At 33.3% G+C, this 13,377-nt stretch overlaps 1 protein-coding gene across 6 annotated transcripts in view; it reads left to right on the forward strand.

Annotated features, from left to right (window-relative positions):
• Positions 1–13,377, forward strand: part of GRIK2 (glutamate ionotropic receptor kainate type subunit 2) — a 442,240-nt gene that overhangs the window by 225,960 nt on the left and 202,903 nt on the right. For all 6 annotated transcript variants that reach the window (XM_026844286.1, XM_026844289.1, XM_026844292.1 and 3 more), the window contains one exon: positions 12,300–12,443. In XM_026844286.1, the coding sequence (XP_026700087.1) occupies positions 12,300–12,443 (144 nt within the window). The remainder of the gene's footprint in view (positions 1–12,299; positions 12,444–13,377) is intronic.

A 13,377-nucleotide genomic window follows, 5' to 3' on the forward strand; every position in this document is an offset into this window, starting at 1 on the left:
CCCCCCCCCAATTTTTGATCAGATTTGCATTTAATCTTAAGGTTTATTCTAACTTTATGCCTCTTGTTTGCATTGTCAGGTGTACATTCTTGCTGCACATGAGTACAGAGGTGTTCAGTGTGTATGCTGAGTAGGATCTTTCTGAAATTACTTATGAATTGCTCAGGCAGAGGACTTTTCCTGTGGTGTGATAAGTCTTGAATACTGAGCTAATATAATAGTAGCAGGCAGCTCTTTGTTATGGATGTGGTTGATGGAGTTGCAGTGATCACAACCATATTGACTTTTGAGCAGGAGAACAGATCAAAGGAAATAGACTTCCAAAGACCAAATAATGACCTATTATTCCTAGTAATTAGGTTTTTATTATCAGTCCTTAACCTTAGTGTGTGATGATTTTTTTTTTTTTTTTCAAAAAATATTATAGAACATACTACAATTTCTGAAGTTCAGAAGAAGGGTTGAGAAAGTACTTCGGAATAATTTTCACCTGTAAATCTTAGATTTGTTTTTAACGTTATATAGAAACCTAATATCATAACATCTGACTGATGTTACTGCCTGTATATTATATGCACCATTCTGCAAATGCTTATGCAGTCAGACAATGTTTCTTTTGCAAGCAGTACACAAAGTAATTTGTTTTTTGTCTTAGCATTTATGACATGATGGGACATTTGCAGGGTCTTATGAAGTCACACTTTATGTGGTCTTGTTAGCCAGAAAATAGAAAATGGGAGAAAAGAAATTTCTAAAAAATATCCTTATAGAACTTTTTTTCTTTTCTTCATACAGTTAACAGTATTTATTCCACATAAATATAAGCTGACCATATAAGCTGAATGATTTATATTGGGAACTTTTTCCTCTTTCTACGATTGGAAAGAAGTAAACCATCCTGAACACTTGTACAGGGTAGTAACAGATAACCTGTCCAGTAAGTGATTAATTTAAAAATAAATGAGAATGAAAAGTTGATCGGAATGTTCAGGAAATCAATCATGGCTTAATTTTACATCAGAATAGCAAACCTCAGGTAGAGACACTGGCTTTAAAACCAGACTCATCAAATCAAATCTGAACATTGAAGCAAAATAAGCATTTTTATTCTTAGACTTTTTACTTATTCCCTTAACTAAAATTTTCCCTCACACTTGGATTTAAGCTTTTGTTCCACAAGAATGACAAGGTGTCCTTGTCAGAAAACATAATTTAAAATTTTCCTATGCATGTCAGCATCTATTCTCAATCTTTAGAATTGTATTTGCTAAAATGAAATTCAGATCCTGAATCAAAGGTCAACCAGATGGGGGAAATACCACTGCTGCTCTTCTTTCAGAAAAACCTATGTTAGCTACTTGTTAACTACATCTCCTGTGTTAATTGCTGGCGAAATTTCAAGTTGGCTGAAAATTTCACCTCCAGTAGGTTAAAATCAAGTTGAAAAATTCACCTAAAGAATTTTCAGATAGTTCAAAGTTCTTAGCACCATAAATAGTCTATCAAATTTCATGATTATCTGAGATTGTTTTGTGAGATTAAAAAAATTCTATCATTTCAAACTTTTACACTGGGAAATATTTTTTTTATTCTGTCAGTAAAAATTGCATATTCTTTCCTATGTAATGACATTGTAATGGCAAGAAATGTGGCAACATCATCATTATCCTTTGGAGTGTTTTTCCAATTCCTTTGTTCTTTTGCCATTTTCTCAAAATTTGTAACTGTTTCCTATTCCACTTTACCATTTCTCTGACAACTGGAGATTAAATTATGAGGCATTGAGGGAAAAGAGGAAAATCTTTCTTTTCTGTTCACTTTCTGTGTAAGACAAAATTACACCTTTTCAAAAAAAAAAATACCTGGCCTGTTCTACATTTTATAGATTAAAAAAAAAAAAAAAGTTAGTTTTAAGACCTTTTTCAAGAATATAAGAACAAATAATTTGATTTGTTCAGATGTTAAAACAATTATTTTGATGATAGGGAAAATAATTTCCATCTGGTTTATTTCTACTTAAAATCATGAACACAACTCTATAAACAAACACCCTGTTTAAAATTCACTAGGTAACTAAATGTTAAAAAAAAATAATTTAAGCAGCTGTGCCTTAATGTGATAATTATTCAGCTGAAATACAATATTTTGTGGAAAAAAAAAAGAGAGTTTATGTTAAGAAGTTATTTGATTTTTAAAGAAGCTAGATGAACATTGTTTATAGCTTGGTGATGTTCATATCTTGTTCCCAGTTGGAATGCATTTTTTGGGGTGAAAAAAAGATCTCTACTGTTTGCTTAATTGTACCCCAGGGCAGAATTGGGAATGTGTCAAGAAGTAAGAAAACACCAGTTTTAATAAGCATACAATGCAATTTAACAGTTCATAAAACAGTAAAATTTAATCCCAGGCTGAGAGATTTATTAAATCTCACTCAGCAAAATGGTTTTGTGGGACATGTTAGCAAGTGAGAATTAAGTGAAATGATTTCAGGGGCAATAGATTTTATTATTTGAGGAGGGGAGGAACTAGTTTTGCAAGCCATTTCTTCTTAATTTCATTCACTCATTATAATTGCCTTGAGTAGGAGAGCTTTCTGTGAGTAGTAGTAGTATGTTGGATCTCTGGAATTTGTGTTCATGCTACTAGGTTTGTCAGGCATCATCCAACTGGAATATCTTCTGTTGGTGGTCTTGTGCATCGGTTCTTTTAATGATAAAGATTTTTAGATCTAATCCAATTCAAGTCTCTATCTGTAAGATAAAATGACTCCTATTAATTTTAAAAAAGTCATTTTTGCATCCATGCTTGTTCCTTCTCTGGTGTCTGTTGCCCACAAGTGTTGTTCTCAGTTTTTGTTTTCATAGGCCACAGAAACTATGTTCTTTCAGTCTCTTTACTCATACTTCTGCCAGTTAGAGGATTCCTAATTCTGTTTTTCCAGACAGTTGTTACATCCATGTGAAATAGAATGCTGACTTGTATTAGGTGTTTGTCCTACTTATGTTAGCATATCATTCAACTGTCCAAAAAAATATTTTGTAAACGTTAATTTCTTCTAATATTTTTATTGCTGTAGCCTCATATGACAAACTCCTTGCAGACACTGCTCAAAGTGTGCCCACAGCTGCTTTACTTAATACTACACTAATATCCTTGTTACTATGAATTGCTGAAAGGGCTTTTCTTCCATTGTTGGCAGTCCAGACTGTGTTCAAACCGTAATATTTCTATATCATGCATATCCCATAGAGATATGGGATACCTATGAGAATGTTTTAGAGAGCTTAGCTAAATTTGTTATATTTTGGATTGATAAATGCTTTTTTCTTCCCTTATTGCCCTGGAATCATTCTTAACCTGAGGTAGATTAAGATAATATAAAAACCATTTATTTGCTTTCATATTCTCAAATACAGTTGGAAATATTTAAGAAAAGACATACCTGCTATACTATGTAAGGTTAACTTGGAAAGGTTTTTCTCTCTGTCTGCTCAGCTCTTTTGCTGTATTGGTTTGCTGTAGACTTTTTTAACACAGAGCTGGAATTTTGATACACCTTATTTCTTTGATCACTTTCATTAGAGAGAACTGTTTGTTGATAAGGAATGGTTTGGGGCAATTTATCTTTTACAGCTACTTGCTTGGCTAATTCTTCCTGAATGTCCTGAAGGACCTTTTCTTCTGAATCTATGGCATGGCATGACTTACTTTTCTATCCTTTGTCAAGTATATTGTAAGACGTATGGTTTTACTGCAATATGAAAATATTTTTTAAAATATAGTTTTCTCTCATAGTACATAAAGAATAGTAAAGAGTAAACATAAATCTATATTTACTTTGGTATTCAAATCTTTCTGCAACATATGTATACAGAGAAAGATACTATATTTTTTGTGCATTGTACAGATCTGTGTGGTCTCAAATAGTTCATATTATTGAACGTACTTTTGATATGAATATTTCCTTTGGGCTCTACTTTAGTCTTCATTTGTCTTTATGTCTATTTTGTTATGTAACTAAAGATAAACCTTTTATTCTTGTGTCTGTTTAATCTAAGTTCTGACTGTTTCATCCTTGTGGTAAATTCAACCTAATTCTATCTTTTGTTATATATATGACAGGCACCTTGTAGAAGTTCCTAATCATGATCATTCTTCACTTTATTAATTATAATAACTTATTATAGACAATTACATCTCATATTTATTTATATGTAAAATGTAGAAAACAATATAAAATTTCAAAATTTCAAACACTGACTGGTAACAGTGGAGTATATTTCTGTCCCATTAATCATGAACTGTAATAGCCACAAATAAAATAACAGTAGATAGATCCATAGAGTTTTGCATTTCTCCTAGTACCCTTTCTGAGAAATCATTTCTAAAAGTGGGAAAATATTCCAGATTATATTGATTAAAGTAACACACAGATGCTTTTTCTTAATCGTCTTATCCAACCATTCTTTGCTTAACAATAGACCTGAAAAAGTTAAAGAAAGATTACTTTGTTCAGCATTAATCTCTTCTTCTGGACCTTCTTGGAAAATCACTTTGTAGTGCAGATTTGAAACTACCTGTAGTTTGGATGTTGCTGATCAAAGATATGTTTGTGAACCAAGCTTCAGGTAGAGTAATGTTAGCACTATTTGCACCACACTATATAAGAATTTTGGGAAAAAAAAAGTTCTTATGTTACCAGTTACTCTGTTTTGTGGAATAAAATAATGTTGTCCTTACATAATACATGATCTGGCCCTTAAAATTTTCTGACCAGGCAATAGTAGAATCTATAATAAAAAAACCTACAGGTTTTTATAAGTAAATCTTAGTTTATTTTTATATGTAGAATATCATAGTTTCTGTAGTTCACATCCAGTAATTTTTAAAGGCAACGTTGTCATTTTCTGTCAAAGAGGACAGCTTTTAGGGAAAGTAATAGTGTTAGTAATGAGAGTTCTTCTGCACTGTAGGTGGTCACCCTTTCCTGACTTTTGAGTGTTGTCAGACTTTTCTTATATCTTTGTTCTTATCCATTTTTCCTGAGGTGTTTAAAAGAAAGGAAGTAGGGTCAGCTTCTATGACAAAATCAGTCTTCAGAGGAAAATAATAGTAATAATAAAACCTGCACAGAGACCTATTTCTGTTCATTGTGTTCACAATGGAAATAATCTAGAAAACAAGAGTAATATGGGAAAAAATGAAAGTCATTTGGTGGGGAGTTTGGTAGAATAAAAAAGGAAGTGTTTTTTTATTTATGAAATGTGTTATTTATTCAAGGTTTTGTAATTAATAATTAAATATTGTGTGTTAAATTATCAATAAGGATAATTTACAGAAAAATAAGTAATTATAAAAGGAGCAGTACTACTTAGCTGGTTAAGGAGATTGATTATGGGACATTTTTGAGGGCTTTGAAATAAATAAGTATGCCATTGTAAATCCTTATTGTACAGTGCAGAAATAACAATATTATTTTTCCATAAAAATGTTACTTTGGGGAGGAGGAGATTTGACTAGGCTGTCCAGTTCACTGTACCTCCAGTATGCACTACTTGTTCAGGCTGTTAGATCAAAGAAAAGGAGCTCATACTCTCTCAATTGTACTGTGTCGTCTATGTCCCTCATAAAACTGACTGGAAATAATCTGGATATATTGGGATTTGAAAAAACCCAAACAACTCAACAACCTAACTTTGTATCCAGTGTTCTATCCAAGGCACTACTGTTGTGTAAGAAATAAAATACAATTTATTAGGGCCAATGGAAATTTCAGTCCTCCTGGAACATACCCTGCTTCATGTGCTTGGACTCCTGCCAAATGGGAATGCAACATTCTCGTTATCTTCTAAACTCTTGCAAGGACAGGTACCATAAAGACAAGCATAGCGAGAACCCTGTTGCAGTATGAAATTAGCATGTTAACACTTTGTTAAACCAGTGACCACAGTCAGTCTGAACTAGGTTTATTTTTGAAGATAACTATGGTCTGAGATGACTGTGTAGCTAATGGAAATTCAGTCAATAACAAGTGATATGTATGAGGAAATAAGTTTCAGAATAGACTAAAGACTCCATATGAACTGCTTTTGACATGTTCACACATTTCCAAGGACTTTGTTAAAAAAAAAAAACAAACAACCAAAAACGGTGTAAAGTATTATTTCACTTTTTTGCATTTATCTGGCTACTTTTGTCATGGTCACCTAGGAAACAAATGCAGGTATACATTTGTGAGAATTTGTATTCAGTTTCATTTAAATTTTGATCCAATTAATGAAGTCACACTTGAAAAGAGTTTAAGCCTCATTTTAATTAATGCACAAAATTTTTGCAAATACATTTGTGACCATCAGACACTAGGCAAAGCACTCTGAACAGTTTGGCTTTTTAAATGTAGTTGCGAGTTATTTCACAACGTCAAAACTTAACTGGCTGGAGATAGGAAGACAGAGATAATATTGAAAAAAAATAATGAGCTGCATATGAAAAATATGACCTATCCTGCTTAATGTAGCAGTCCTTATTCAGATAACATGTAGGTAAGGATAGAATAAGAACTAAAGAGTAGAAAAGTTTATACATAACAAGGGAAAAATATTGGCTCACACAATGCAGTATTTCAAATGAACTGTACAGCGACTTAACTTTATTAGTTAGTCAATTCAGTTTAACACAGAACTGACTGGAGAATCAGAATACTATGTTTCAAGAAATTTTTTTTGCTTCAGTTTTGTTTTGCACAGAATATTTCTTTTTTGTTAATTATCTACTTTAAAAAAAAATAAATTAGCAATTTATTTATCCTTGCATAAAAAATTTATATATATTTGATTTATGATATATTTGTAACCTGATACTAATGACAGTAGTGGCTGGTAAATACAGATTCAGATCTCCACCTTGTGACAGAACAGAGCCTGTTAACTAAGTGCTAAAATATGACACTTGCATTTTCTTTCTCATTTGCTTTTTCTTTGATGAAGAAATATATTTTAACATCTTTTCTGAATCAAATCTTTAAAATTTTTATTGTGGAAAATCCAATTTTATTAGAATGTCTAGAATTTCACGTTGCATCGTAGAAGAGTTGTAACTGAATTTGGAAGTTTTATATTTTCTTTGACACACACAAGAGCTTACATCCCCACCCCCACACCTCCCTTTTCCTTCTTTCTTTCAGAGTTAAAGGGGCATTAACGTGCTTTTACTGGATATGACTTAATTAATAAAGTCAAGTTCAAACACAAAATACAGTCACTGTAAACAAATGTATATCACGCTTGCAAGGAGGTTGTCTTTAATAATATCTTACACTTACCATGAAAGCATTTTGCAAATGGTTAGGCAGTCTAATCCTCATAAAGGTAATCCTTATACTGTTAGGGAGATAATTTAGTTAGTTAAGTAAGCCTTTTTTTTTTGTTAAAAGAACCCACTTTGTCCCTCTTTGACTGCTTTTCTTTGGAAAAAGTTCCCCACACCCACTGGAAAAAATTGGCAAAGAGGACAGTTATGACATCTGTGTGTCACAGATTTGTAAATACAAGAATCTTCTGATCTAGGGGAAAAAAAAACTATTAATATTACAAATAACTTATTCTTGTCTGGAATCCACAGTGAATCAAATACTAAAGAAGAAAAAGTAGATTTATTAAGCTTCTCTTTCCCATTGCCTTATTTCATATGCCACTCAATGTAGAAAATTTCTTGGTGTTTTCAAGTACTTCACAGAGCACCTTTTAAGTAGAAGACCATATTTCTTCATAGACTTTTATTAGTAATAAATTTAATTAAGGGGAAAAACAATCATATTAATTTAATTTAAGATTTAATTGAAAACCTAAGGGTTTTTTCCTGCTTTCAAGTTAGTTTTAATCATCTGTATTTTAGTAATTGAAAGTTCTTTCAGATCAAACCCACATAACAGCTCCATTTTTTTTAGTAATCGAAGATTATAGAGGACTATAATTTTTTGTAGTAAAAGCTGAAATATTATTTCTTTTGTTTGAGAAGTGCATTATTTCTGATATAGCTCATGAAGAAACAGCATAGCAATCCTTCATCTTAAATTAATTTTAAACTTGATTGTGTGATAAAAATAGTGTTTTCTAAAAATAAAGTACATAATTTTGCAATTTAGAGATAATTTTGAAGCACTGAGATATGAACCAGCGAGGAGTGGTTTATTGGTACATGAAATCCTCATATAGTTTGATGGAAGTAAATGGAAATGTCGTACAAAAACATTGCTGTGCAAATAAGGTGCACACAGAAGTCATGATTCAATCTCACTAAGTATGGAATCTACATTTTTTTTTAACCCTTAATAATTAATTAGGCACAGATTCCAAAAGCAGTTAGCACATTTGTTGAGCTGGACATCAAATGGCATCAAAACTCTTATGTACTCTGAAGATGGTTATGAAGACAATGATTCCTCTGTTTTGTTAGGCTTGCTTGGATTTTATCTATATGTCACAGTGCGATCCCTTCCTCTCACAGTTTTTTTTGGAAAGTCTTACTATACAGACCTAGATCTCAGGTTACAGCTGTAGTACAGAAACAGCTCAATTGGTTTCAAGATTTTCAGCTGGTTCTTGTCTAACCTACCAGCCATGTGGAAGGGCATTAAAAATCATACCTTTTGTATGTCGAAAATGGCAGGAAAACTTGGCAAGAAGCAGTTTGTTAGTTCCATTACACAGAGAAGATTTCTTCTTGGCTGAGACGCAGGCTATAGTGGGTTTCTTCTGCATCATCTTTGCCCATATAGGTTAGAAACCAGTAAAAAAAAAGCTAACCTACTACCCAGCTCCAAGCCCCCAAAACTCAAACCCTTTCCACAATATTGATTAACCAGGACATGTAAGTGTGTGACAGAAGTCACAGCACGTATCTACTGGAGCTTGTCATGTGCGTTTGAAGTCTTTGGGAGTAGTTGGAGACGGAGAAGAAAAAGACCACCTTTTACTCTGAGGAGACCTAGGGAGAAATAATACACTGTCTAATAATAGAGAGGACTCTTTTTCTTCCTTCTTCATACTGAGTCTAACTCAACCAGAGCACTGCCACAGTGAGATTAGAGTACTTGCATGCAATTTGTTAGACACTATTTAGCAAGTAATTTAGCCAGGCTCAGAAGTGATTATACAGAAACACACGTAAAAAATAGAGGCAAACACAACACCCACAGTAAGACAGGAGCGAAAGGAATTATGGAACAATATTGAGAAGAAATGTGTAGTATCCAAATGACTTTGGAATAAAAATGAATCACAGATTGGTACTTTCTCTCTGTTTGAGATGTATTGTGACTGAAATCACTTCTCTGATTAAGCTGTTACCCCTGAGTGCTAAAAGCTTTCTTATAACTTGACAGAGTCAACTGGAAAAAAGATTTGTGGTCACAGACATGTCACCTGACACCTTAATCACCTAGCTCAGTCTCATTCTATTTCAATTTGATGAAAAATTTTTGTAGCTTCTGTAGTTGTAGTATTTTTTTTTCTTTTTTAGTTTTAAAAATATAAATGACAACATCATGAGCACTATTTTAGATGAGTTTATCTGTATCCAAGCAGTCACCATGAATACTAAGGATTATAAAACCCCATAACCCATGGTTAAGAAAGTGTATCAAGATATATTTGTGAAATACAACATAATTCTTAAAAGGTTTATGCAAGTTAGCTAAAACAGTACTAATCTCATTTTTCAATAAGATTATTTTCTTGTATTATGTGTGCTTCATTGAATGGACACATTATAGCAGGTTTCTATCTCAAATTCAAGAACCATTGCTTCTCCTGGAGTTTCTACCTCTTCTTCCTTCCAGACTGCTGATCTGTTTTTAGATAAAATAAAGAATCCTAAAAATTTAATTAGGGACATGTCCTTCCTCATACCCGAACAGTTGCTTGCTGAAACCTGCAGTACTTCCTTTACCACAAGGCATAGTTCCAAGTGTGTGATTTAAGGAAGAGAAAGCAGTATGGACAAAGCCAAATGAACAAGGATGGAGAGCTAGGCCAACAGCTATCAGTTCCTAGTCTCTCAGAGGAAAGGTAAAATGACCAACCAAGAGGAGAGCCCAACCGGCAAATTCAAGTATATACTTTATATCTTCTCCTGAGCTCTGCGCTGCTTATTTCTCTTACAGTAAAATCAATGATTGCACACAGTGAGATGAGTGCAATATTGAATCACTAAACCAATATATTTTTGAGTATACAGCTCTCTCCATCTCTATTCAATACAAACGTTTAAGCCTACATTTAACTTTAATCTTCCTATACAAGGTGGATTGTGGAATCTCATCCTACATAAATAAGGGATTTATCTTGTAGCATCTAAAAATCAAATAGGGCACTCAACTTCTAGCCAGTGATTAGTTCATGTTGTGTGCATTTTAAAGAAATAAATTCTGATATAGATTTGTTTCCAGTGAAGCAATATTCATCAGTCAAATATGAAGAATATTATCAGAATTTTAAATACTTCTAAAGATACAATGGCTTCTTATTAACGCTTTCACAGGAGTTGACTGTCTTGTCATCCTACAGATTTCCAGCTCAGTGGCTTAGAGAATTTGATAGAAAGCCATGTTGCTCTGCATCTGGCATAATGTTCATTTGATTCCTGCTGATGATTCTTATCAGTTCTGTGTCCAAATTCATATCTAGTTAATTAGTTAATGCTGATTTTGAACTTTTGATTACCTCTTCATGGGTTGATTTTGCTGAAGTCTCACAGTAAATTCAATTTTTCTTCATTGGTGCAAGGACTGCAGTTTTAGGAGTAAAGCTGGTTTAAAAAAAGAAATTTGAATTTCTGAGTCAGATTAATATGTTGTATTTATTGTGTAGTTTATTTAAAAAACTTTTGTCTAGACTTTAACTATTGCCAAATACTGCTTCTAGAATATTAAACTTTGTATGATGCTTACTCAGCATGTCATTCCAACTTTTTGGTGTTGTGTTTCCTCCTTGTCAAATACCAGCTTGCCTTAAAACCACTTTAATGCCTTGAAGATAATGAACAATTTGGCACCAAAAATATTTTCTGAGTGATTTGGAGCCCTTGCATAAACTTCTTGGCATCTGAGACTGTTGAAACCTATTGTACTGGCTATTTTAAAATCAGGATTTATTTCTGTTTGAATTTTGAAATCTCTCCTTGGGAGAGCCATTTAAATGTAAACGCATATTTTCCTCTTTAGCAGTAGCTTATGGGCTATAATGGTAGAACATTTTTGCATTTTTATGTTTAGTTTTATTGTAAAGAGCCTTGGGACGCATTTGCATGAAAGGCACTATATAAGCTCATTTTGTATCACATTGTATTGTATTGTGACAAGTGCAATAATCTGCAGGTTTCCTATCCATTAAAGAACTAATTTCACAGCTCACTAATTATGTGAATGAGAAGGGGAAATAGGTCCTTTTTCTCTAAGGTATGCTGAGCAGATGGCATAGCAGTCATTTACACCAGCTTAGTCTAAGGTCCTCTCTTGCTTTTGGTTCCAAGGCTTGCCTCTGTTTATCAAATAGAACAGGAGAGAGATGTCAGTTTCTTGTACAGCATGACAGTGTGTACAGAGAGGCTGTCACTGTCCTTTGCTAATGCCACATTACTTAACACATACCAGGTTTAAATAGCCTGCTTATTTAGGATGGGACGTGCAAACCGTTAAAATAAACGTGCATTTTAATGCAATTCTAATTTCCCTCTTATTTCTAGAAGATACTGGTTAGGTCTGTCCTAGGGATTTAAACTGATACCCATTAAAAAGTTATTAATGAATAAATTGAGTAGATTTGGAACTGTATCTACCCTGTAATATTAAATCAGAACCACATTATTTCCTTAGCCTGTGCTCTTTCCTTCATAGCTAAGGTTTTATATGTTGCTAAACTTTTATTATTTTTTTTCTTTTGCCTCACTCATGGAAATTACTGACTTGAATCAAACATCCATACAATGATTTATATAGGCCCCTAATGCAGTCCTTTTTTAAAGTAACATGAGTCATCAGAGATACCAGTGTTCTCCTGTGGAAAAGTTGTTATTTGGTCCCTTCTTTCAACATCAAAAATAAAAAAGCTGAGGCTGAAGGTCCTGGCACGTCTTATGTAGGACTTGGCAATAAGGCTGCATTTTACAGTGCTACACAAGCAATCAGATAATTTTCTTCCTTTAACACAATGAACAGTGCTAATGTTTTGTTTCCTTTTCTCACTGCTGGGCTGTCAGGTTTTTGGTCTGTGTTCTTGATTCTGATTTCATTCTAATTTCAGACGGACGCAGCACTAATGTATGATGCAGTTCATGTGGTGTCAGTGGCTGTCCAGCAGTTCCCACAGATGACTGTCAGTTCACTACAGTGTAATCGCCACAAACCATGGCGCTTTGGGACCCGTTTTATGAGTCTCATTAAGGAGGTAAGTCACTAATAAAATGTGCTGCTTCATTGCTTTCCTTTCTTTCAACTCCCCTTTTCTTTTGTTTCCACTCTACTTGAATTCTGCGATTTTTTTTTTTTTTTTTTTTTTTTTTTTTTCCAGTAGATGGGAAACTCTCAGCTTGTTATGTGTAAAGAGTTTAGTAGACAAGGTTGCATTCTTATTTGAAAGTGGGTTTTCCTGAGGTATTGGTTGTAACAAAGAAACATAAAAGTGTGAAATAACAGCATTTTACACAAAACATTTGTTTGAAGATAACTGGGATGGGGTGTGGTGTTTGTGTGTGGAACATTTGTGGCATAAAAATCCAAACCCCTGAAATCCCAAACCATAGACTGACTATGAAAAACTCATCAAATAAATAAGTTAAAAGGATCCAAGAATGAAATTTAGTCCCTGGTTTTAATTTTTTGTTTTCTCCTATGGTGAATTAATGCATGTGGCCTTGGTCTCCTATCATGCTGTTTATGGATATAAAATAAAGCTAGGAGACTTAAGGTGCTAAAGGTGAACACACTCTGTTGTACTGCTAGTAACTCCTAATAGAGTATTTCTTATTCTAGATATGTAAAATGTTATGATAAAGAGAACTATTTTCAATGGAATATAATCTGATTTTAATGTTGATTCATTTCAGGATGATAATTTTATTTTCCACATTCCCTCCTCCAGTTCAATATAGTTTTAAAACTAGGTAGACTTTAAGTTATAAAAAAATGGGGATATTGTACTTGTATTAAAAGTAAGGAATCAAGTCTGGAAGACAGCCTCAGTGACCTCAACTGTCTCAGTGTGGTTTCAGGGGACTTAGAATCTTGCAAAAGGAAGCCTTTATTTGAACAAAATTTCCTGACAGAAAAATGATATCTAGCGTTAATGAAAGAGACTGAGACATGAGGGGGTGGGTGGGTGG

This window comes from Athene cunicularia, assembly GCF_003259725.1.
Source record: "Athene cunicularia isolate RWA chromosome 3 unlocalized genomic scaffold, athCun1 chr3_part1, whole genome shotgun sequence".
NCBI classification, from domain to species: Eukaryota; Metazoa; Chordata; class Aves; order Strigiformes; family Strigidae; genus Athene; species Athene cunicularia.